The sequence below is a fragment of the Galeopterus variegatus genome, unplaced genomic scaffold (assembly GCF_000696425.1).
Source record: "Galeopterus variegatus unplaced genomic scaffold, G_variegatus-3.0.2 Scaffold916, whole genome shotgun sequence".
In the NCBI taxonomy this organism is placed as follows: domain Eukaryota; kingdom Metazoa; phylum Chordata; class Mammalia; order Dermoptera; family Cynocephalidae; genus Galeopterus; species Galeopterus variegatus.
This window is the reverse complement of record NW_007727027.1, coordinates 142,295-170,125: the sequence shown is the minus strand read 5'-3', so window position 1 is coordinate 170,125 and position 27,831 is coordinate 142,295. Positions and strand designations below refer to the sequence as shown.

General features: G+C 35.5%; 1 protein-coding gene across 1 annotated transcript in view; it reads left to right on the top strand.

Annotated features, from left to right (window-relative positions):
- FUT9 (fucosyltransferase 9 (alpha (1,3) fucosyltransferase)) overlaps positions 1-12,653 on the top strand; it is an 85,890-nt gene extending 73,237 nt beyond the window's left edge. The window contains exon 2 of the mRNA XM_008573419.1: positions 11,192-12,653. Coding sequence (XP_008571641.1) covers positions 11,200-12,279 — 1,080 coding nt within the window. The 5' untranslated portion in view covers positions 11,192-11,199 and the 3' untranslated portion in view covers positions 12,280-12,653. The remainder of the gene's footprint in view (positions 1-11,191) is intronic.
- Positions 12,654-27,831: the final 15,178 nt, after the last annotated feature.

Sequence of the window (27,831 nt, the reverse complement as noted above, 5' to 3'; positions counted from 1 at the left end):
GAAATCTCTTTAGCTATGCTTTTATCATATTATTTCTTAGGTTACTGACTTCTTTGTTGCTTATTTCTATTTTTCTTCTTACTAGTTTGTTCTCTTATTGTAAATTTCAATTGAAGTTTCAGGAGCTGCTCATTAATTAACTACACTGATGTGTTTTTACTTAATCCCAGTAAAGCTGGCACTAATTAGTATCAGTTGATTTCAAAAGATGATCAACCTGCAAAATTTAGTCTGATCCAGAAAATGTTGTCATGGGAATGCCTCCATCTAATACAGTGTTTACCTCTGTTGGTAGATGTTTTCTCTTTTACTCCAGCAGCCTTCTTAGTATTTGTTAACATCCTTTGATATGCTTGATTATTTAGTAACTGTGTATTAATCAGGGATCTCCAGAGAAACAGAGCCAATAGGAAAGAGAGTTATTTTATATAGAGAGAATATATATAAAAGAGATTTATAAAGAGAGAAAAAGATATTTATGATAAGGAGTATACACAGAAACAGATTTATTATAAGGTATTGGCTCACATGATTATGGAGGCTGAGAAGTCTCACAATCCACCATCTGCAAAGTAGAGACCCAGGAAAGCTGGTGGTGTAGTTTGAAGACCTGAGAGCTGGAGAGCCAATGGTGTGGATGCTAGTCCAGGTCTAAAGGCCTGAAAACTAGGAGGACTGAGGGCAGAAGATCCATCCACATTCTAATTTAATCAGTCAGACAGAGAGCAAATTCAGCCTTCCTCCACCATTTTGCTCTATTCAGACCCTCAGTGGATTGTATGACATCCACCAACATGAGGGAGGTTGATCTGCTTTATTCAATCCACTAATGCAAGTGCTAATGTCTTCCAGAAACACCCTCACAGACACACCCAGAAATAATGTTTAACCATCTATCTGGGCATCCCACTGCCCAATCAAGTTGGCACATAAATTTAACCTTCACAAACTGGAAGAACAAGAATTTTATGCTAGCAAAAAGGGTGTTAGGAAGAACCAAGGGGGATAAAACAGTTGGTTTCCCATGGACTCACTACCTTGCCCTGTAAATGGAACTAAAGTCTCTATTGTTAATAGAGGACCAGAAATTGAAGGAAATGTTCTAATTATCTCAGCAAATTTAAAGCTGCAGGAGTAAGTGACAAAGTTTGATTCAGATAGCCAGTTTTCCAATTGCAACATGAACCTAGAACCTCTGGCAACTAGAGAGTTAGAGGTCAGAGGACAGCTGAATTTGGGATTCTAGGCCCACACATTTGACAGGTAGGAGCAGAAGTGAGGTTCCATCCAGTGAGTTCTCAGACTAGTAGTAGCCAAGTGATGGAGGACACACAGGGTGCAGTGGAGACTGTGTCTGCCAGACAGGCTTGGGTTCCATATAAACATCCCGTGGTTTTTCAAAAAAACAACTGGGGAAGTCACTTTGAAGAAGACAAATTTCTGCTGATAAGACCAATAAAGGATCAAACTATTATAATATGATCATTAAAAGTATGTGACCTTATGTAGTTGCCTGCTGAGATCCAGGGAATTCAGAATATAAAAATTTATAGAAAGAAAATTCTTTATTCTGTTTTAAGTAATGATTAAAATCAATACTTGTAAATCCTTTAAAAATATTAAATGATGGTATCATGTGGAAAACTCTGGGATATAACTGAAATTTTTAAATTCTTCCTATTCTCTACGCTTACTGTAATTAGGCAACCTGGCTCTTTGAGGTTAGTTAATTTTCAAACCTGATTCAACAAATTAGCACATAAGAAATTCATCTGAAAGAGAATGTGGCTAGCAAGGGCTACAGCTATACAGGACTTGGATCAGCAATTATGTATGCATCATTAATCCTTGGTGTTCCTTGAATTGCTTTATAAACACCCCAGTAATGAAACAAGGCTAGTCTTCTTCCCTGCTCTGATTCACCTTTCTACACACTCTTGTGGGCAGGAGGAGAATGACCCAAAACTTCTAGTATTCTCGACCCACTCACTGTTCCTGGCCATTTGATTCCAGAATGAAAGCAGAGAGGTGTTGGTGAATTTAGTTTCCATGAACAATGGCTCCAGAGTAATACGTGTCACAAAATAAATTTGTATTCATATAATGCATAGAAGTCTTTGCAATTGTAAACTAGAATCTCAATTCTCAACATGTGCTTTTAAAGCAATACATTTTGGAGTCTAGGCACCAGTGTCCAAATTGTGCCTGATCACTAACTGTGTGACCTTAAGCAAATAGATGCACATCAGTTTCCCAATCTGTAAAAATAGATATACTGGTGTATATTTTATCTGGTTGTTGTGAGATTTAAAGGAATTAATATTTATAAAGTACTCAGAACCATGTTTGACACATAGGAAGTGATATATACTTATTTGCAAAATGAACAAAAAAATTTTTTTTTCCTGAAGATTAAGTGACAAAATCTACATGGAAGTTTTAGCCTGGTGCCTTGAACATTGTAAATTCTCAATAATTGTTAGGTCTTTGGTCACTCATAAAATGTATGTTGGGAGCAAGAATATACCAAGTATGACTTAGGCAGTAGGGATTGAAATCTGAGTAAAAACACTCAGTCTCTGCCTTATGAGCCTAGTTACAGTTGAACAGAGACTACAACATTAATCAGGTACTCACACAAACATGGATAAATTTGTTACTGTGGCAGATGCTATACAAAAATGACACGTGATACTCTGACAGTGTACCTGGGGCTTTGATTTAGTGTGTTGGGGAAAGGTTGGGAGGTTGTCAGTAATCTTTCCATAAGCAACTGACAGTAGAGCTGAGAGCTGATCAAGTGAAATGGAGTAAACCAGCAGAGAGGGGAGAGAAATGTTTCAGGTAGAGGCAAGAGGGACAGCGTGACAACACGGGGAGTGCAAAATTGGCATGCACTGAGGCTGGAGACAGAGGCGGCATCTCCATCATCCAGGGCTTTTTAAGCTACACTGAGATCTTTTTATTTTGTCTTAAAAGCAATAGGAATTCATGGGTAGGCCTTAAAAAGAAGGGAAGCTTGTGATCTATGGTTTGAAATATCACCCTACTAAAGGGATACTCCAATGTTAGTGTATATCAGAACCACTTGGAGGGCACTGAAAACACTTTGCTGGGCCTCACCCCAGAGTTTCTTATTCCATGTGCCCGAGTTAGGGTGGGAGAATTTGCATTTCTAACAGGATCCCTGGTGATGCCTGATGCCGATGCTGCTGCTGATGATGATGATGTGTAAGGCCATACTTGAGGACCACTGGACTACTACACTGTGAACAAATTGAAAGGGTGAAAAGTGAGTGCCAGGTGGACCACCTAGAAAGCAATGTCATTGTTCCATACAAGAGATGATAGACGTTTGAGCTAGGAAAATAGAGAAGTTAACTAATGTAAGGATTATTTCAAAGGTAAAATTGGCAGGATTTGGTGCTGGGTTGGGTATGGAAATGAAAGGACAGGAAGATGTCCAGAAGAATCCACCGGGTTAATTGCTCTACTTTGCCATCTGGAAGGAATGAAGACTTATCTTTAAAATCAGTAGGCATGGTAAGGTATCAGCCCAAAATGAGAGTTTGAGGCTGATGTTCTTGTTGAGTTTTCGGGGTTTTGTTTGTTTGTTTGTTTGTTTTAAGGTTCCTCTGGCTTTCCTTGGCTGGCTGCTGTGGGCTAAAATCTGACAATAATCATAGAAAGTGCTGGTGCTGACAGCCAAGTTATGAAAGACTGCCGTCCTCCATGGGTGCCAGAAAGCATGTTCTGGGAAAATGCCAGAAAGGCACCCTCTGGGCCTGTCTGGGGCATTCCTTATGGGCTGGTGGAGCTTGAGACAGATTACACTTGGGCTCAGTGTCAGATCTGATTGCTCTAGCTATAGCTGAAGCTAGTAAATAGAGCTTCTAAAGTGAATAAAGACAGAGATTAAGAACTAGTGATTGAGTAGAGAGGAGAGAGTATATAAAAGATCAAACTAAAAGAGGTTAATCCTGAGTTGAAAAGAAAACTTCAAAGAGCTTGAATATAGAAAGTGCCCAAAATAAAGGAGTTTGCAGTGCAGGAACACTGGCAGTTGGCAGCACTCTCGCCAATGGAAACAAATGTCAGGCAAAAATGAAAACAAAACAAAACAAAAGGCATTTATTAGGCTGTTTAAAGATGAAACCACTGCGGAAATCAATCAGGGAACTGTTAGTATGTGCTAGAGAGTGTTCTGAGGAATATTCAGGAAAAGCATTGGTAACCAAAACTGGCATAATTTGGTGGCAACTTCCCCAAGGTTTAAGGAAATACAACAGAGGCTTACCTCTGGAAATACCAGAGATTATATCCAGAGATCATCAAGAAAGGTTCACAAACAAATTTGATAGCATTACAGAGATCACCCAGTGCCTTCTTGCCAAGAAGTAAATGGCATTTTTCCCAAACGCAGGAGGCATTTGGCTCAGAATCTAATGGAGAGAACTGTGGGAACTAGGAGCAAGAAGGCCCTTGAGAGAGGTTCAATGGAAGTTAAAGTTTCAAAGGAAACTTTGAAAGTGAGGTGACAAATGTATAAAGTTTTACAGTACTTCAAGGCGGACTATAATTTGGTATATAATAGTGAAAGTGTAAAGCTTTTGTTTTTAATCTTGTAAGTGTCCTTAGCAAAAAAAATTGTTGGGATGAGTAAAAGCAAACTAAAACAATAACAAGAATAAACAACCAAAAGCAAAAAAAAAAAAAAATAACCCAGGCAATATAAATTATGAGCATTCAGTGTAATACTCAGAAGACTTTTGCAGAATCCCATAGTAATACAATGACACGAAGACCATAATGATTATAAGAGAAGCAAATTATTCTTGAAGCCTGACTAACGAGCATACTAATAGTTCAGAGTTAGGCAACGCCACCAAATACTTAAACTCTGTGTGGAGTCAATGACTTATATAAATGAAGACATTTGTTTACAGTTTTGAATTTATATACAGTGGGGTTTAAAATAAAATACAAGTAATTACGGATATATTTTGAAAGATTCAAGTTACATACTTTGGATCCTAGAGAGGAAAAAAAATGAAGAAAAGGAGGAGGGGAGCATATCGGTTGGCTTTTCTGCTTGTTTTGGTTGAGGTTTGTTTTTGCTTGGGTTTGTTTGTTTCAAGCAATAAAACCAATTATAACTAACATAAATGAAAATGAAATTGCTGGGAGGTTGTGGAGTAGCTCTTGGAACTGAAGGAATACCTGAAGAACCAAGACCAGAAAGGTGGAACTTGAAGCAGATCCATGAACCCATAGCAGAATTTACATACTTATCTTCTCAGGGAACTCTACTATGATTGATCAGCTCCAACATTCTTACTCTTGGCTCTTCCACTCCAGTTTCAAAGTCCCAGAGACAGTATGAATGACCTGGCTCCCCTGATCAGTGTAGGTTAGAGAAAGGGGAGATACTGCTTTTTGTAGTCCCAAAGATTGACACAGGAGAGGAAGGTAGTATTCCAGTAGAAATTGATGTGCTATCATCAGAAGAGCAGGCGGTTCTCACCAACAAATATTTGCCACAAAATATTTTAAGTACAATATGCTTATACAGTAATTTATTGTAAAAGGGATGCTTCCGTGAACTATTAAAAGATCCTGCTTATATTCACTAGGAAATGGTTCTTATATATTTTATCCAGACTTTATTAATAATGAGTTATATTTTGTACTTAGAGATTTTTTCGTGTGTGTATAGTTAGAAATGCTAATAATTTGCATAGAAATCAAAAGAGTTTCAGCTGAGAAAAGAGCTCTGATTCTTGATTTTTTAATGGGGAATGATTGTGTAATAACAAACACATAATCTTTGCTATGGTCCAGGCACTATCTGAAGTACTTGACAAATTTTATTTATTTTATCAAGTAAGAGGTCACAGTGTGGCTATATGTAGAAATCTCTTTTATTTAAGAAAAAAATCTATTTCTAACTTTAGTCTACCTATCGATTGATTAATAATTTATTTCTGGTCTTTGGAGTTGGTACAATTTGATCTGAAGATCCCCAAGTTGATCTCAAGTTCTATTCAAATGGCCTATGTCTTTCACACATTCTACCAGGGATAAAAAGTCTTATCAGGAATGGTTTGACTATGCATCCACACAAAAAATAGAGAGTAAGTGTAATTACAGTGATTGTCCAAGAACTCCTAATGGCATAAGCGAAAATGTCTTCCAACCCTACCTCCCAAGTAGTGTGAGATCAGGGAGGTGGGTTGAAGAGGTGGGTAGTGGCTACAATCTAGGAATAATGCCCCAAGGGGCAAGTTACAAGTCCAACTATCCTGTTCTATCTTAAAAATTTAGGCAAGTATTTAATTCTATTCTGTAGTATGCTCCTGTTATTTACATTTAAAATAAGGATGCAACACCCTCCCCAACACATATACACACAAATAAAAAACAAAATTTAGAGTAAGATTACCATTCTTTGAAGAAGCCTCCTCTTCTCCTTAGTTTCACATTTTTCTCTTTAATACCTTTACATGTATCTATAGTTTGACAATCACAACTCTAACTTTCCTATTTCCAGCTCTCTTCCATTCTTTAACATTCTGTAAAGCATTCTTAAAGAACCGTAAAGGGAATCTCTTAATGGAAAAAGGAATCATACGCATACCAGGTCTTATCAAGCAGTATTTTTACTAAAAATTCTGTTATTTTTAATAGTAAAGTTTTAATATTATATTCTCTTATAATACTTGAAGCTATTTAAAAATATTTGAAAAGGTTTAATTATCCTAAATGGTTACAATTTGCTTTATGCTATAAATTTTTGGCCATCTCTGTTGAGAGCTATAGTCACACTGCTGCAGCTGTTTTAAAAATAGGTTATATCGATTAACAGTTCAAGACATGTTGGATATCCAGCTGAATTTTAGTTATGAGGAATAGGTGAAAAGGTTCCTGTCAAAGGGATGTCAATTTGACTCCAGGAGGCAAACTTTTCTGACAGTTTCTGTACAAAGCAGGGGTTACTGAATAACTGCCCCTGTTGTTTAGTAATTGACCCTGACAGCAGTGAAAAATTGAGGAGAGAGGGTGTTCAGAGAGTTAACAAGAAGAACCTCAAGTAATAAAAAATGTCCATGAAGCAGGAAAACTGAAAAACACAGTAGAAGGAACATTGTTTCTGTCTAGTGACAAATTTTTTCTTATTTGGCTAAAAAAAGAGAGTCACGAGACTAAAATGTACTGGATCGATGCCAACTTTCCAACACAATGAAGAGAGGCAAAACTGAGAGATTTTGCTCATCTAAGGGTAGGAGTAACTGTTGGTCAATTTCAATGGCAGTTATTCCATAAAGGGATATATGTTAAATGCACACAGAAAGAAACTAAGCACATATTCATTCATTCACACCTGGTTCATTTTTGTAGTGTGATTATCCACCAAGCATAGTGTCTTGTAGGTAGTCAAGAGTCAGCAATTTACCCATTCATTTATATAACATATTCAGCATTTTAAACACCTACTATATGTTGGTGATAAGCATACACCAGCAAAGAAAACAAAGTCCCTCACAGAGTTTACATTCTGGTATCACCAAGCTGCTTGCATTCTCTGGCTGCAGCCTGGGGGATCAGTGATCCTAAAATGTGTCAAGTGCCCAGGCTCTGAAGCCAGATGACCTGGGTTTTAAAGTGCGCTCTGCCACGTACTAGCCATGTGATTTGAGCCCATTTTCTTCATCATTTTGGGCTTCAGTTACTTCACCAATAAAATGGGAATAGAATGAGTTAATATATGTACATACACACACGCATACACACTCGCATGCATGAGTTAATGTAAGTGCTCAGATCAGTGTTTGGCACTGATAGTAGCCATATGTGTCAGGTATTATCCTTGTTAAGAGAAATTGATCTAATTTTAACTCATGAGTAAATAATCCTTAATTATAGAGTTAAGGGTAGAGACTAGGGAAATCAAAACAACAAAACCTGAGGTACCAAATGCAAATAGACTATTGATGTTTGTAATATTTGTTCCAATAAGGCTGGGGAAGGCAAATGAGAGTACAACCCAGTGGTTAAGCTAGTTACTTACATCTCTGGCCTTCAGTTTCTGTGAAGGAGTGAGAAAAGATCTCCCACACAGGGTTTGTATGAGGATTAGAGGAAATGATGTGTATAAAGTGCTCGGCATAAAGCCCAGCTGAGAGTGAACATTTATTAAGTGGTGGCTATTACAGTTGTAACCTGATTATATTGAGCTGACATTTATTTAGATAGTTTTTGCTATTGCATTTCAACTCAAAAAGGATTTAAGGAAACTTTCAATTAGAGCATTTCTAACAACCATTAAATATTGGTCTCATTGAAAGAAAATACTATAATATTCAGTCAAATCAGGCAGGCTAAAGATTAATGTTGTTCCAAAGAAAAAGACCTTATCAGTAAGTTTTCTCAGTCTGTAAATTCCAGAGTCTAGAAAGAATAGAGAGATTGTCCAACTAGTTAAATTTATAAAGTGGGATTAAATGCAACTAAACCTTCATAAATTTATTTTTGAATCACATCCTGATATATTTTCAATACTCTATTGCCAAATTTTTGTATTTTTGCATCTATGTTCACAAGTGAAATTGGCTTTTTTTTAACTTTCCATATCTTGTTTTGGTAACAAGATTATAATTAGCCTCATAAATAGTTAAGCTTGCCTTATTTTCCTGTTTTCTAGAATGATTTGTTTTTTTAAAAAAAACAAAAAAGTGAGGTATGGGCCGGCCCGGTGGCGCACTGGATGGTGCGCCGCTTGGGAAGCGCGGCGGCGCGCGCCGCCCGAGGGTTCGGATCCCACATACGGACCGGCTCCCGCTCACTGGCTGAGCGAGGCGTGGGAGCAATACCGAGGTTTGCGATCCCGTTGCCGGTCCCTGGTCCGGTACGGGGGCAACACTGAGGGTTGCGATCCGTTGCCGGACACGGAAAAAAGACAAAAAAAAAAAGTGAGGTAGTATTCCCCATTTATTGAATTGTTTTGCATTGTTTGTTTTTTGGTGGATGGCCAGTACAGGGATTGAACCCTAGAACTTGGGGTTATCAGCATCATTCTCTAAGCAAGTGAGCTAACTGGCCAGCCATATTTATTGAATATTTAATAACACTCATGCAAAAACATCTAAGCCTAGAGTTTGTTTTTAGTTGTTGTCATTTATGGATTTCATTTCTTTAACTATATGTTTCACTAAATATTATTTCCTCTTGTGCCAGTATTGTTATTTCTCTATTTGTGCAAAAATGCAACCTTTTATTTCATCAAGTCTTTCACATTTATTAGCGTAAAATTATTCAAAATAGTGATGTCTAATTTTTATCTATGTTAGATCAACAATTATTTACCCTTTATTTGATATTTAATTTGAATTTATCTCTCTTTTTTAATTATCCTTGCCGGCAGTTTGTCTTAGTACTTTCAAAGCTTGTGATGTTATTAATCATCTAAAATTTCTGCTCTGAATTTCAATGATTTTTGTTCTTACCTTAATTTGTTTCCTTCTTATTTCGTTAGCTTTGTGCCATTGCTCTCTGTCTAGCTTCTTGAGTTGACCAATTTGTTAATTTCCTGAATAATGAGCAAATCTGTAAATTTCCTCCAAACTATTGCTTTAATATGCCACAGAATTTGACATATAGAAACTTGAATGTCATTTAGCTCTAAATAATTGAGATTTCCTTCATAATTTCTTCCTGATTTTCTTTGTAGTCCCAGGGACCTATTTTGCTTCCTTTTGTTATTGACTGCAGGACTGAAGCTAACACTGACAGTAAGCTGCAGTCTTTGATTCCAATAATTCTACTCTGGGTGTGCACTGGAATGCAATGTTCAGAAATTTTGGACTCATAAAACCAAGCTTTACTATTGAGAGAATGTCATATGCTTTAAGAAAAACAAATAGCAAAAAAATATAATGTGTAAATGTTCACATAAATTTAGGTAGTTAAACAAAGGACAAGTTCTCCCTTTTCTGGGAGAAAAAAAATGTAATATTTCTATACTAGTTTGGATCAAGATTTCAAAATACTTTAATAAATCTGAAATTGATAAGCCATATTATTTTGGTGAGAGGAACAATATGAGTTTCAGAGAATTAGCAAGAATTTGATCAAGAAACAGTTTTGCAAGTATATTACAGATTATATTTTTGTGTTCATATTTGTAAAGAGGCATGAATGTCAGAGAGAAAAAACCTTGAAGACACATAAAAAAAACACTCGAATTTCTTTTTAGCCACCACCTGTTAAAATTCACAAGATCAAAATTGTTCTCCTTGAAATATAAATGTTTTCTTTTGAGAATCCATTTGTTTTTATTTCTGTAATACTAATATCATTTTATTGCAAAAAAAAAAAAAAAAACTTTTCTAAGATGCCAATACCACATAAATGAGAATGTTGTTCTAATACCAATAGAGCATTGACTATCACATCAATCTGGTAGATATTAGGAGTACTAACAGATTATTAAAAGTAAAGAAAAATATAAGACAAAATAGGGAAAAAAACAGTGAGCATTTTAAATTTATCGAAATTTGCATCAGTGTACTTACTTAAAAATATATATATATCAAATCAAGAGTTTTCATTTTGTACCACATGACTATCCTGATGCATTTGTAAACAGTGAAAATAAACTTATACTAAGAAACAAAAACAACTTTTTTCTTTAAAAAGTTTGGTTTTCTGTTGAATTCTATCTGAACTACAAAGTTATATTAGAGTCTCAATACACTAGTAAATAAGTGATTATATCAGCAAGGAAATATTCACAAATCTGTTGTGATTTCGAAATACTAAAAATTTTAGTCATGGCTTTGGTGATGACAGTCTGTTGTGCTAGTTTTCTACAAGCAAATGAAAATAGAACAGATAGGGATGGCACTGAAAAAAATACAACTTGACTTGAAGATAAGCTGATACATTTAGAAAAAATTCTGATTCATTATTTCTAAGGAAGATTTTTATGGGAAACTTCCTTTAAAAGCAGTTTCTTAGCTTAAATGGAAACTCTGTTTTTCTCAGTGGTTTTTGATAACACTGAAAAGGAAAATGCAATTGACTTTGCGATTAAGTATATTTTAGGATGTACCACCTGTTTATCTCAAATTATACTTATGATTATTTCTTTATCCCTACCCCATCTACTCCTCTATCTTTCTCTGTTTCACAGAAAAAATTATGACCTCAGCATCCAAAGGAATCCTCCGCCCATTTTTAATTGTCTGCATTATCCTGGGCTGCTTCATGGCTTGTCTTCTCATTTACATCAAGCCCACCAACAGCTGGATCTTCAGTCCCATGGAGTCAGCCAGCTCAGTGCTGAAAATGAAAAATTTCTTCTCCACCAAGACTGAGTACTTTAATGAAACTACCATTCTGGTGTGGGTGTGGCCATTTGGGCAGACCTTTGACCTTACATCCTGCCAAGCAATGTTCAATATCCAAGGATGCCATCTCACGACAGACCGTTCACTGTACAACAAATCTCATGCTGTTCTGATCCATCACCGAGACATCAGTTGGGATCTGACTAATTTACCTCAGCAGGCTAGACCACCCTTCCAGAAATGGATTTGGATGAATTTGGAATCACCAACTCACACTCCCCAAAAGAGTGGTATTGAGCACTTGTTCAATCTGACTTTGACTTACCGCCGTGACTCTGATATCCAGGTGCCTTACGGCTTCTTGACGGTGAGCACAAACCCCTTTGTGTTTGAAGTTCCAAGTAAAGAGAAGTTGGTGTGCTGGGTTGTAAGTAACTGGAACCCTGAGCATGCCAGGGTCAAGTATTACAATGAGCTAAGCAAAAGCATTGAAATCCATACCTATGGGCAAGCCTTTGGAGAATATGTCAATGATAAAAACTTGATTCCTACCATATCTACTTGTAAATTTTATCTTTCCTTTGAAAACTCAATCCACAAAGATTACATCACAGAAAAGCTCTACAATGCTTTTCTGGCTGGCTCTGTACCCGTTGTTCTGGGGCCATCTAGGGAAAACTATGAGAATTATATTCCAGCAGATTCATTCATTCATGTGGAAGATTATAACTCTCCCAGTGAGCTAGCAAAGTATCTGAAGGAAGTCGACAAAAACAATAAGTTATACCTTAGTTACTTCAACTGGAGGAAAGATTTCACCGTAAATCTTCCACGATTTTGGGAATCACATGCATGTTTGGCTTGTGATCATGTGAAAAGGCATCAAGAATATAAGTCTGTTGGTAATTTAGAGAAATGGTTTTGGAATTAAAGTTTTCCATCCTTTGTACACTGGTAAAATATTTTGATGAGATATCATCCAAGTTTTGAGCATAAGAAGAGAAACAACATTCTGCAGTTGTGTCACAATTTATTTTTGTCAGCCTCTCTTGGGTAACATGTATATTTTGATGGAGATTTTTAAGAGCTCAGTATTAGCAATCATTCTATTTGGTTTTAAATTATCCTGTATATACTTAATTGTATGCACTGAAAAGGTAATTTATTCTTCACTATCATTTGTAAACAGTGTTTTTCACGTTTTTGTAGTTGTTCATAATGTAAATTTGTGACGATTGTTATTTCTATAATGATCAGCTGTTTAATCTGTTTGGGAAATGAAGATGCTTATCTTAAAATATGAAAGATTTTCACTAAATATTATAATCTCTAGTTCCAAGTTTGCATAATGCAACAAAGGAAGAACATATTGCAATTGAATTCTAACCTCTTTGACTTTGAAGTTGAACAAAGAGTATTACTGTCTCTATCTGATCTTTTTTTTTTTAGCCCCTTTACCACATATGTGAAGGCAGAATTATTCATGTACTGCATAAGAAAGATATGAAGCAAACTGTTTACTCAGGAAGACTTCCCATTTATTTTTATTAAGCTGACTTGCAAATGCGGTCACTTCTTTTCAAGATCTTAAGTTAAATTATTCAAATATTTCTAAATACCCAATTTGTTGTGATTTGCAGTACCTGGGAAATAATCATCGTAACACTTAATAAAATATAAGACTATTATTCTCTTCCTGATTCTGATAACACTTGTTATAATAAGACGAATGATTTCCTCAAATAACAAAAAAAGGATATCTATAGACATAAATCATGTTTATAAATGGTACCATTTTTATAAAATTTTTAATCACTTACCAACTTAAAATATTTTTTTCTGAAGCCCCAATATTTAAAACAGTTTTATTTTATCACATGGACAAATAGATATAACATTTGAGTCATTATTGACTCATAATGATGAGTTATATCATTTGAATGATAGTACTCATTTGATTTCAGTCCTATCATTTAAGAGAACCTAAATAAATTTATCATCAATGTATTAAATATAAGATGGTAAATTTAATGAAGTGGGGATCTGTAGGAAACATGGTCTGTAGGAAACATCCTGTCACAGAGTAGGATCTCAATACATATTTGTTGAATGAATAAATGAATGGCGTTGAAAGTCACAGGAAAATTTTGTTTGTTTCAATGAAGTGACAGTTCTAGCCTAGAGGTACTAATTGGAGATATTGTTTTCTATTCCATTTTAGTAATTATTCATCCATAGCATATATGACCATGGTGTTCAGGGCTTTACAGAATCAAAATAAACCTATAATTACACTAAATTTTTAGAGAATTTCTCTCTGCACTTGCAGTTGCCTATAGCATTATCCTCCATAAAGTTAGAGAAGGGGAGAGCTGTAGATAAGCAGAGATAGTAAGTGAGAAAACATGGAATGCTAAGGATTCTTCAAGGAAAACATTCCCCCAAAAGAATCTTTAGTGCCTTTATTTCATTCAGGCCAAAGATCTATCAAAAGAATTAGAATGTTCTGATGACATCTATCTAAATCTATTTGTGACTTATTCTAATAGTGCTATTACATGTTGACATTATCAGAACTCAGACCCATAATCTTCTATACCAGATAGAAATTAGAGACAGAGATCAATTTCAATTCAATAAGAGGAGGTATGTCCAACAATCCAGACTGTCTTGTGAGAAAATAAGCTCTTCCTAGCACTGGAAGCATTTGAGCAGAGAAAGATTCCTGCATTGGATATAGTATTGTTTGACAACCAGGGTCATTTTCTTAGCCATGATTGAACAGGTACATTGTGTCTGGTAGTGCCCTACCTACCACAGAGATAAGATGAACATGGTACTACCACTACCTTAAAGGAGCTTCCAATTAAGTGAAGAGACTTGTGGAAGCTTCCTTCCAACTCCAGCCTGAGCCTACATTTACTATTCTCACTAGAGTTTATAGTGTCACTGCTGATTTAATGGGGGAAAAAAAAAAAAGAGCAAAATTCTGCAATTATTTAGCTACTTGCCATGTTTCTTAGTAGCAAACTTTGTCTGCTCTTTTGACCCACGTAGATTTCCTCTGTATTCTCTCTTCTAACCATATTGCACCAAGAAATAGTATGTCTGTGTGGATGCCCTCTTTGATAAGTGAATTTCTCCACCCACATTTATTTCATTGTTAAAATAGTCGAATTCATACATTCACATTTACTTCGTCATTTTTTGTGTGTGCTATAAAAAGTATAGGGATCTAAAGAGGGTGCATTGCTAACAAGTTTAGAAAGTACCTGCTTTATCTGAAAGCAGAAAAGCATTTGATATTATTTCAGCCTGCCTTTGTTATAATGGATGCTCATGATTTCAAAAACTGAGAGACTTGAGAGAAGTTGCCTTTATTGTTGACTGTGAATTTGGGTTCTTTCTTGGACTGTGACTATAATCTTATGCTGATAATATGACTCAAGCCAAGGCAGTTCTACCAAGTGACTAATTGGTAAATCTGTGTATAGAAAACCCATTACCAAGTCCCAGAAGGATAACTTTTCTGAATTTGAAGTGCCAAAATGAATGAGTCAGCTAAATCCTTCAGTTCTGGGTCCATTAATCTGTGAGCTTTAGGGCTGGAAGAAATTATAGCAATGTTTATAAACCAATCCCTTCTTTCTATTTATGAGTTAACTAGATCCAGAGATATTTATTCAAGACACACATACACACAAACACACACACATCAGTTAGTGACAATAGTTAAGATTAGAATTTAAGGGTCCTATCTTTCTTAATCCCACATTCTTTTTCATTGTTTTTCCACCTTATCATACACGTATGTCTCAATTCTTATAAATGTGAGTGACTTATTGGTATTATTTAAGACCTGTAGCATGGTACCTTCTGTGTGGAAGAACTTTTACTTTTGAAGGTATACAATAAGTGAAACATCAAATTTGTTAGCATTTTTTCTGGTTTAAATATTTTAGGTGTTGAGCTTTAGCAGAAGGAAGTGGGCTTTTACCACGTTTAGGTGAAATGCAACCCCTAAGAAGGTGCATGTTTCTCAGCCACATCTTTAATAAATCCTGTGGATTGCAATTCTTTGTAAGGATATCTCATGTGAAAGATATATTGATTCAACAAAATTGGCTTGCTGCTGGCTATAAAAACAAATAATTATCCCTGGGGATAAATTGTGGATATAAAAAGAGAACAGACCATTTAAAATGTTTTATTTCAAAAATACCAAAAAACTATTACCTTCAGTGTTCTGAATACTTGAATATTAATTGTTGTAGGCCTTATTAGTAAGAATATATAAACATTAATTATTATAGGGCTTACTAATAAAAATATACACAGAATTGTTCATATCAGCAGTATTACACTCTGAAAAAGACACAGTCATATATTTTATGACATCCATAAATTAGACAATATGAAGTAGAAACTGAAAAAAAAATCTTAGTAAGAACCCAGTGTCAGCTTAAATTTTTTATGTTTACCATAAAAATCCTGATAATCCTGAAATGCGTGGAAATGTTTTCTGTTGTGAGAGAAAGCTTAGAGCAGTTTAGGTGTAAAGCAACAGAATATTTAAAATTATTTTCTAAGTCTTTAAACCCCTTCTTACCTCCAATTGGAGGTTAAATATGAAAAGAATAGGAAACTATGCTACTGATATTTTTTTTTTTTTGCCTATTTTCAAACTCGATTCCATGAGTCTTGAAGTAATCATCTAGAAAATGGTTTTTCATGAATTAATGTTACTGAAACAAGTTTTAAGTCTTTACATTATGACTTTGTGCTTGATCATATCTTTGAGTTTCAAGACTCTGATCTCATGTAGGGGAACTTCTTAAATTATAATCAAGCCGCTAAATATAACAAACTTCAGAATCTATAGGATAAGCATAGTGCTTAATGCAGGGAAGATCTCAACAAATACTTGTTGAATGAATAAATGAATGTTATTAGCAGTCATGCAAAATACTTTTTTAAATGTAGTGACAGTACCAGCTTATTGGTACCAATTGGAGCTCATAATTTATATTTATTTTTATTGGTCAGTTTGCTGCCTGGATGCAGAAGGGAGGCATTTTAAGTCCTTCTTATCTCACTGCATTCTAAAGCCCAAAAGGAAATAACATTGCAGGAAAGATTAAAAAGGATTTGGAACATGTTAGCATTCTATTCAAATATTAATAGCATACCAACTGTTTCTAATAGGAAAGAAAATTAGTATTTAAAGAGAATATAAAGTGCAAGTACTGTGAAGGGCAGATATTTATTACCAAGCTGTGCATGGAGAGGAATACAGTTTCTTCCCTCCCTAACTTCATTCCATTGCATTGCAAGCATCAGTCAATTAAGATGAGGTTTTTTTCCCCTAGATGTCTCTCATCTAGAGATTTTGTAGCATTTTAAAATAGGTAAGATCCATGGGCTGGCCCGGTGGCGCACTGCTACAGTGCGCCGCTTGGGAGCGCGGCAGCACTCCCACTGAGGGTTCGGATCCCACATACAGACCAACCACTCACTGGCTGAGCGAGGTGCGGGCGCAACACCAAGGGTTGCGATCCCGTTGCTGGTCCCGGTCCGGTACCCCCCCCCCCCCCCCCCTTGCGATCCGTTGCCGGTCACGAAAAAAGACAAAAAGGAAAAAATAAAAAATAAAAATAAAATAGGTAAGATCCAGTACTATCCAAAATGTCCTCCCTCTCAGTAATTCATATTGAATGCCTCCATATTCCTAAGGATTTTATAAAATAGTTAACAGAACCTAAATACAAAATAGCCTGCCAAGCCGAAATATGAATAATGTGACCCTGGGTTATTATTTCAACAAACTGTAATTTTGAGAAAACCACTTAACCTCTCTGGACCTTGTTTGTAAGATTCCTTGTACCACTATCACTCTCTAAGATCAAATTGTTATGTACATGAATTGCAAGTAAATTTCCCTCTCATTTCTCTGTATAGACACTTACAAAGTATAAACTGATTATTTAAACTGTGTGGAAAAAATCTAATCCAGAGCTTGGAATTTAACAAATGCTCAATTAACCAACCTTCCTTCTTTATCTCTTCCCTCCCCTTTGTTTTTTGTAACTCTCAACTCACTGAGATCTTAGTTTCCTGCAGAAAACTAACCAAATATTGGGCATTATTTTAAAATAGTTTAGATTTTTCTGTAGTCTCCAAATTATTATTACAGTATTCTTAAAATATTTATTGGTACAAAAAATTCAGTAGAGGCAGTAGAAGCACACAAGGTAATCACCAGCTAACAATAAAGTAGCATAATTTGAGTAAACCAGATTGAATACCTTTAGATAATTTATTTTTTTTAACTCATGGTTAATATACATTCATGCATTTGATTTACTTTGAAAATATTTTGATTTAAAAAGAATCCTCCAACACCAGTCCCCTTTTATCAGTGTTATTCAAAGTGTGTTCCTAGGTCATCTGACCTAGAATCACCAGAGGTGTTTGTTAATAATACTGATTCCTGGCCTTGCCCCATGCAATTGTAATCTCTTCAAATAAATCTCCCTTCTCCCCCAAAATAAAGCTTAGTCTTAATACATTTTCTAAATTACTCTGTTCCTTCTTTAGTTAGTGAACCAGTCTATCCTTAATCAGTGGTCCTCAAACACACATATGTCTTTGGGACTTCCTAGATCATCTGCATCAGAATCATTTGAAAGATTGTTAATAAGACACATTTCTGATTCTCTGGTCTGCGATGGAACCTAGAATCTGTATTTTAAAAATCTCAGTTCTGATGTACTGCCAGTTTTGAGGAGTGTGACCTACCTGTTCAGAAGTGGGAAGTATTCTCTTACTCAAATGATAACAGGTATCACTTTTCTTCAATTTACCTGGAATCTTTTTAAATATACCAGTAAAGTATTCCTCTATTCCAAGATCCAAGACTTCCTCTATGCCTAATTATTTCAAGCATGAGCATGGGACTTATAACCAATCTTCTGATTCGGGACCGGTTATTTACAATCTCCAGAAATTCTTTCGAATTGTAAATGGCCTATAGAAGTAGTTCTCAAACCTGAGCGCACATTAAATCGTCTAGAGAGTCTTTAAAATTGCGGATGTCCAAGCCTCACCTCCAGAGATCTGATCTAATTGGTCTGAGGAAGGACTCAGAAGGCAGACAGACAGTTGTAAAAGGCTCCACAGGTAATACCAGTGTGGAGCCACCTCTGGGAACCGCCAGTCTACACCAAAGATATGAGCAGTTCTTGGCCAAGAGGAACTATTAGGGAAAAAAGGGGGCAGGGGGTTGTAGTATACCTTAGGAAAATATCTCTCATTCTCTTTCTAGATTCTAACTGCACATTTATATTTTGCAAGGTGAAAGACTGGACTAGACAATCACTAGCATCCTTTACAGGCACAACGTCTTATGCTTCTGTAATCTGCTTATCTATTGCATGTGTTTAAGAGACTGCTTTCCTGGGTTCCAAAGTCCTTGTCTGATAGGTAGAAAGGTAATTTGCAATTGGCATGTGGCAATGAGTTAGTAGTACATAGATTTTTGATGACCACAAATTTAGAATTGAATCCAAGCTCTGCCATTTACTTGCTGTTTTCAAGTTATTCAACTTCCATTCGCCTCAGATTTTGTATCTGTAAAGTGGAGGTAGCAAATTCCTGGTATGGTGTCTTTATGAATGCAAATGAAATTATATTCAAGTGACTAGATAATAAGTGTTCAATTGTTATCTTTTATTTTTATAAAAGATAATTGTGAGGAATCCAGAACTATTTCCACAATTTCAGTTCTAAAACTTTGAATGTGTTAAGCAGGCAGCTTATAAGAATCATTGAAAATTTAACTAAGCCAAAGGAATAACCTTCAGGAGAAGGGAAACAAATAAATATAGCGTGGAAGCATGTACTCACGTCTTCTGTAATTGCTAAGTAATAGAGGGGGTGTCAGGAGCTGGCAGCAGGGGTGAATAGGCATTGTTTACAGTACTGAACACATACACCATTTCTTAAAATAATTGGAACCCAAGCAGACCTAATTTTTCCTCACTATCATGAGCAACCAGTAAATTAATAGTCAATTTAGCTTATTATCAGTTAGTATAGCTCAAGTCACAGAATGAAATAGCAGGATGATTATCAGAGATCATTTTCTGGTAAGGAGGCCTAGAAGTGTTCAACAACTTGACTTAATCCATCACTTCAGTTGGTCCCCTAGCATAGGTACAGAACTAGTTAATGACATGTTCGGAAAGTGAATCAAGTCTCCATCTACTTTTTCTAAAGCTAAAAAAAAATGCTAAAGTTGCTTTTAAAATGTTAGGGTATAAACTCAATAAACAAGAATATATTAGTTTAGTGATGCAGAAATAAAATGATTCTTAGCCAGACTGTGACTCTAACTGCTAATTGCATAATAAATAGAGTTCTGACATGAGTAATCTCAGTTGTTCATATGTACAATTTTTAAGCTGTACTGTGTTAGGACAAAAAGGTAGACAGTCTTAAGGAAAAGTTTTATTTTTATGTGTGAAAAAACAAATGCTATTCAAAATAGTATTTTTTAAGTAGTTCCTGTGTTTCTTTAAAGAACATTAGAAATGTTTATTACTTGTTACAACATTAAGAAACTTCGAAAATTAAATTATTTTTCTAAGTTCTCTGGGAACCAAATAACTTTGAATTAAATGTGTATGTTAAATCTGTTAAACTACAGCTTGCTGGAATTTCATTGTGAAAAACAAACATAGGTCTTACCTGAAAAATTTTAATGGTGAATTCTACAGAGAGGTATGTTAACTGTGATAACTCTTGCTACACATGGCTGCATTCCATTTTGATTAATGAAGGTGCAGGAGATAGGAAAGCAGGCTCGGCAGAAACAGTACCCAAAGGCTAAATTAACAACCCGCAACTACTCATTAGGGGTGAAATAATGTGCCAGAGTTACAACAGCGCATCCCCCAATCTCACATTGGCCTCATTAGCCACCGTCAGTCCCTCAGATGAGACAATACTGCAGATGCCATTCTTGTCCAAGGTGAGATGGCTGGAGGAGAGCTCATCTAGGATGGGATACATGTCACCAGGGACTGTAATGAGATCAGGCCTTTCACACAGGACTGGTTTTCTTCCTCAAGAGTCCTTGAGCAAAAGGGAAACATCTGATTGTCTATGAAAAACTGGAAGCAGTCTACTTTTTACATAACAGATGATCTAACGCAAATATTTTATATATTATTTTAAAATAATTAATCAAAGGACAAAGACTATCATGCTTGAGGCCAGGAGTTTACTTAGAAAGGAAAAAAACTTTCAGCCTGCAGATAGATGTTCAACATTCAAATCAAAGAGAGCTCTTGTTCGGGAAGATTAACAGACCATGTGTCACTGGAAATGGAGATAGGAAAAAAATAGTGGAAATAATCATGTTTTTTTTATCCTTAAATAAAAATTCAAATATTTAGAGCTATCATTATGACCGCAGCCTTCAGAAACAATATATTTGTTCATGTGCTTTTCTCTCTCTCTCTCTCTTTGTTTTTTTTAAAATTGGGAGTCAGGGTTAATAGAGTAATTGTGACAATATAAAAATAATACTTCTGGAGAGTCACTAAGAATTAAATCATGTATGAGTGGAAGGTAAGAGGTAATGTTTGCTCACAATGAAAAAATAAAATAAAATAAATAAATAGAAATATATCTATTAAATTAAAAAAGAAGAATTGAAATGCAACTGGTCAAAATTATTTGAATGAAATTATTGAGATTAATCTTCACTGTAATAATATGGTTCCTTCTAATCCCAAACAACAAGTGTGTATTATAGAGGTCTATAAACAGAAAAAGTAAAGAGCTAACAAGTCTGTATCTAGATTCAAGTTCACAAAGCTTCAGGAAGGAGAAAAGTGTCAAGAAACAAGAAAAGGATCAGAGCCTGAGATCTAGTTGTCATTATCTACTGTGAAATTCACTAGCGATTTGGGACAACAATTTCTCATCTGTAAACAGAGTGTGATGGGCTGTATATGAGAATCACCTGAGAAGGTCTTCATAAATCTTGATTTATTGATCAGAAATTCTGATGAGAAATTTCTGGCACAGGGCATGGGCTGCCATATATTCTTCTAGACTTTTCCTTTTTTTCTTCCTGCTCCCTTCCTGTGGCCATGTCCCTGCTCTATGAGCCATAACAAAGGGAGGAAAGAAGATAACAGGCAATTTCTTTAGAAGCTCTTATCAAAGGGTTGCTGAAGAGAAAGCTGCAATGAAATTCTACAAATGAAGAGTGGGGACTACACATGCTTCCTCTTGATCTCATCCCTTCAAGAATGCACATGTAGACATACACAGGACAGTATCTTTTTTTACATAGTTCAAATGTAACTTTGAATGAAATGACTTACACTCAAGTAAGGAAGATCAAAACTATCACACTGAAACAAAACGTGCCAATCCTAGACAATATGTGAATTGTAAGGGTCAGTCATCCATAAACCATTTGGATGGATTGTATGTTTTATTAATGTAATGTAATTTTGCACTATTGTAGTGTCATATTTAAGCATACTCTTAAAAAATATCCTAAAACCTAATGCTAAATGTACAGTTTATAGGTTCATGTTATTTCTGATAAGGATTTAAGTGCATTGTGCTAATTGTTGCTTAAGGCTATTAATTTTGTGTCTATATATTATTGCGATGCAGACCCAATAGGGTTGTTGTAAGCACACTAATTAGTCATCTGGATTTTTGTAGATAAAAATCACACATTGATCAGAAATCACTTTTCTACTTATTTTTTTGTAGAGTATTTTTCCACACTTGAGAAAAAAACATGATTATTTTATATCAAACATCAGCTTTTCTTTAAAACCTTATTTTAGTAGCCAATGCATGTTTGAAATAAGATGTGTTAGAAATTAAATGATAAGATTGTGTTTATATTAGGTGAAAAAAATGCATGCTATTGGTGAATCATGCAGCTTTGGGGACATTTACACTGCCACCTCACACACAGGCTTTGTCTCAATCCGTGTGCATGATTCACATCCTTTGAAAAGTCCTTTTTAAACATTTGATAAAGTAAAAATGTTATTCTTAGTGCCAATGAGCCAATAGAAAATGCTGCTTTTCTAACTTTGCAGCATATTGTGGTAAATTCCTCCCCCTCCCCCCCTCCAAATTTTCTTCTTGGAGTTTATTGTTGGCAATAAAATACAACAAAATTATTTATTGGCACATGATACAATTTATTGTACAGAAACTTAATATTATAAAGCATGAAGATGTGAAAAAATCATCTAAATCAGCTCCATTCTACAAACACAATATTCTGGCAGCTTTTTCTATAATCAAAAATGTTTATCATTTTTACACTGCCAAAATCAGTACTACTGCCAGGGGGAAAGATAACATTTGAGGTCAATTCTGCACAACACTAAGTTGGGCAATAATGTAGAACATCCAGGCAGTATAGATAACCAATCAGTGTAACTGGTTGGGGGAAAAAATGGTGAACCTAGCCTTTTTTCTTAGTAACTTAAGTAATTTTTTAAAAATGTATAAAAACATAAATTTTGGCTGCAGAGGCAAGACTTTACATGCTGACAATTCACAGTAGTCTTTGCAAATAACAAAAATAACTCCACTCAAAGAACGGTTTGTTTTGGTTTCGTTGTTTGTTTGTTTATTTTTCTCTAAAAAACACACTTGTACTTTTGAAAGGGCTTAATTCCAAACAGGTAATATGTATGGACCCTCCCCTCAATTAAATCAGTCATTCATCATAATATATTAACACTAGAACGTAACTCTTGGTGACTTAAAACACCAAGATAAACATTTACACTGTTGGAAGGTTAATTTCATTTCTATGTTGTTAATATGGTGGGAATCCTATTTATACATTTATTTATTTATTTACAGAAGATTGGTTCCTTTGAGTTCAATTTTAACAGCTTCAGTGAAGTTAGTAAAATGGTAAGACACATTGACTCTAGCTACTATTCCAAGTGAGAATCATGCCACTAAATCTTGCTGCATCCTGAGAGTAAAGCATTAATTCAAGTAATGGGTATCCAATCCTAGCAGTGTAGAGGCCAACCTCACCGACCAAGATGTTGCATGTGTGTGACATTAATCTGGGCTCTTAGTACCACATTGTTCCCTTCATGGATTCAACCTATAAATAACCTAACACCTAATGGCAGCTAAGCAAATATTTTAATCAGCCATGAAAGGCAAGATGCCATGGGAAATATGTATATTTAGCTATTTGGAGTATTTGCGTTTTCCACATATTGAATTGAAAATGTAATTTGAAATTTCTTTCCCTTAAAAATATTATCACTGGGCTGGCTGGTTAGCTCATTCAGTTAGAGCATGGTATTATAACACCAAGGCCAAGGGTTTGGATCCCTATACTGGCCAACCACCAAAAATAAATAAATAAATACTATCACAGTGTGGATTCCTGCTCATTGATGTCTTTCTCAGCTTATAAATATATGATTTGATTGCTATAATTTTCATAAATTTTTTTCATAGTGACTTCAACAATCTGTGCTAAGATTCCAAGGCACAAATAAATGTATAAAGGATTTGAGCCTGTATGTGTAAGAAGAAATCTCTTTGTTCAGTCATATTTCCTCTATTCATTGTAAGTACCTCACTGGTTTAGCACGGGAGTTATCCCTTGGATGTGTAAATAATGATATTCTATTCAAACCTAATGAATTCCTGTAATGTGAATATTTAAAATAAAAGAATTCAATTTAAATGTACAATAGTGCTGGTTATTTATAGTGCTTGCATTTTAAAAGCACTCACCCAAGAAGTTTCTTTTTTACTTACACGCAAATCTAGATTCACTGTATATATTAAATTAATTTTTTAACTAAAGAAATATATTTTCCAGATTATATATTCATTAAAAATACAAAATCAAAAAAGGACAGTCATGTACATATGTAAACTGTTCTGCACTAGTTTGTTTCCTTAATCTTGCATTGTTTTAATGGATTCAGGGCTGCAGTTAGATCCTTTAAGGATTTAAGCTTGTATGCATGGGGCATAGGAGAATCTATCTAACTCCTCATTCTGCCTTGATACTAGCTTTGAAGGTGTCTCATTTTGCATTCTCAATTCTCTGCTATTCTACATACTCTCCTGATTGTTCTTATTTATGTCTATAGAATCAACAATTACCAAGAAGCTAAGATGTCGAGTGTATGTGTTCATTATAGACTTCTGCCTTCAGCCATATACCTCTATCTTCCAATTGCCTGCTGTCATTTGACTTTCTGCAGACCCTGTGACGTGAATAGCCCACTGTGAGGCAATTTCAACACCTAATTCTTCCTAATCTTTCGTTCACTTAATGGTACTATTGTAAATTACGTTGCCTAAGTCAAAAACTTAGAAATCATCCTCAATTCTTCCTTTTCCTTTTCCCCACCTCAAGTTGACCATTAAGTATCTCTTAAACATGTCCCTTTTCTTTTAGTCCACTGCCATTACTCAATTCAATCAATAGGGCTTTCAACATTTCTTACCTGGACCAAAGCAGTAAGTTCTTAAAGTTTCAAAAGTCTACACTCAACACTGCCACTAGTGAGAAAACAGAAGGGGTGGTAGGGAGAGAGAATTCAGCTATAATGCTGATTAACCAGTAATTTTTCCAAAAAGTCACACACTTGTTAGTTTCTTTCATTGGTCTCTCATTAATTTTAGGATAAATTCTTCATTGGATAGCAAGACATTATACTGTCCTTTAATATTGAATTTCTACCAAGTTTTCTAAGCTCTTCTTTGCCCCTCCCTTGTATTGCCCCATTAAGTTTCCTCCCAAACCATCCAGAGCTCAGGCAGGTTTTCTCCCCATTGAACTCTCAGCATACTTAACATCACGCTCTAAGGTCACATCCAGTCTGATACAAAATATATTGCAGATATAAAACATATTTCATAGGTATTCAAAGGCCAAGAGAGCAGGTAAGATGATTAGCATTTTCACGGAAAAAGTGAGTTGTGAAATAGTCTTTGAAGGAAAAATTTAGTCAGACAGGCCAGGAGGATATGTGATTAGACCTTCCCTTCCAATGGGGATATGAACAAAGTCTTGGAGACAGGATACAATAAATAAATCTGGCAGATTTTAGTGGTGCATTCATGAAGAAGACTAGTGTTAGATAAGGCATTAGGGTGTTATAAAAAAGGTCAGAATATGGGGAGCTTGACACTCAAAACTGGTAAATGTAGACTAGGTTGGTTGATTTGAATTGAATTAATTTGATTTGATTTATACTGCAGAGTAATGTAAAATCACTGAAAATTAATGAGCAGATTTATGGTGTTTGCAAATCCATGAAACACATCTTTTTAAATCATTAAAAAATGTAAAGTAGCATCAAATGTCTTTTCCATTCTCATGGCCAATTCCAGTGTGTTTTAATGAAGAGCATCACCGTTTACTGAGTGAAGCAGTGTCTGGGTTCTGGAGCTAGAAGGCTCACATTCCACTCTCGGCCCTCCCACATCCTACAGCATGGGCTTGGGAAGGTTATGTCACCTCTCTTCACCTTAGCTTCAAGACACAAATAATAGCAACACCTTCCTATAGGATTGTTATAAAGATTTTATGAATTAATGCACATAAAAAAATTTACAACATATGTGACACACTAAGCACTCAAACAAAAAAGATTTTTCTTGAAGGTTCAGTGTGTCTCTGGGATTGCCAGATTCTGCCATAATGTTAAATATTAAGTCCAAAAACTATAGGAAGACCTAAAACTAAGGATTTTAATTATTCAAACCATAATTACTTCAAGAAGAAACATTATTTTTAGAGTCTGTGAGTTTTGAATCGTAAGAATATTTTTGTATGGCCATTTGGCCATTCATTAAATTTGTTGACATATGTTATTTATTTTAGTAAATGACCATGTTTGCAAATGATCACTCAGACTGAACACTGCATCAAATGGTGTCCCTTAAATCTATGTCCTAAACTAGGCAAGTGCCAAACACTCATTCTTTGTGCTGCTCATGAATAAAAATTGGGTCAGTGGTCAAAAAAAAAAAAAACTTCACAAAATATTCTTTTTTTGGAGATTCACAGTGCACTTTCTTATGTTAAAGTCCCCAAGATATTCTTCAATAGAGGTATTTGTTTATTTTTATTTAACCCAGCATTTCTCAAATATATTTTATCACAGAAACTCTGTTTTTCTAAAATTCAAATTTACATCCCAGAAAAGTAGAGGTCCAAGTAACACTCTTTGAAAACTCCTACTCTAAGGCCAGTTACTCTTTCTCTGATTCAGCATCATAAGACATTTGGTTCTGACCAGTCTTTCTCGATGCCTGCCTTTGCTACTGGATTGTGATGCTACCTAGTCTGGCCTGAACCCAAGAAAATGAAGTGACTCAATTCACATTCCATGCTCATGCTAGAAATCAACAGTCCTCTCAAGAGGAAACTCCAGCAGGCTTTAATAGTCAGGACATACAATCTGCTTCAGGGTTTATAGTCTGGACTCTCAATTAGGATTAACCAAAACTCCTAATAATAATTCCATTAGTTATTTGCTAAAACACCTGAGCCCATTAAATTCCCTCATTAGACTACCTAATAGAACTGTTTCTCTAGCACATTATATGAAATGACCGAGGATATTAGAAGTCCATCTTATATCCTGGGATTTGTGAATGTTGAGAGAAAAAAATACACTAACCCTGAATTCGGCACAAAATACATTATACAACAGAAATGAGTTCTACTGAACAAAGTCTGCTCTTGGCAAGAAATAGAAGATCCTATTTCTCTCTCCCACTGCCAACCTGATAATCTCCAGCCTCAAATGTCTTTCAGATATGGTCTTGTTCAGTGCAGTGAAACAGGGAAAACTGGGGGAACGTGGGACCTAAAATTTGTTCTGCTAGCTGAAGCAGGGCAGGTACTAGAAAGGTAGACACAACTTTTAGATGCTATAAGAAAGTTCATTCTAGAAAGTAAAGCATTATGTGATGTCCACAGGTTAGAGCAACAGATGACAAATGATACTCCAGGGACAGGCAAGTGATAAGAATGTGACAGAAAGGATGAGCAAATGCATGTGTCTGTGTGAAGTGGATTATCAAAACAGGGAGGCAGAACATGGCGTAGAGGCAGGAGCCTATGTCAGGAAGAAGAGCGTGAGGGAAAAGTGTGGCTGATTCACCCAAGAAAGCTTGCCAAGAGCAGACGTGGATTCTATGGAGATCAGGACTTACATGACATCAGGGACTCAGGAGGAGACTGGAACAAAGGTAGAACTCAGAGGCTCAGTGATCAAAATGGAGCTCAAAGGTGAGGTCCCCTTACAGTCTATGGTCACAAATTTATAATGAATTAAAAATGGAAGCTAAAGAAGCAAGCAGTTTCTTTCTAGAAGTACTTTATGAAGACAATCAGTATCTCCTCTCACAAAATAGCAATTTATTAATT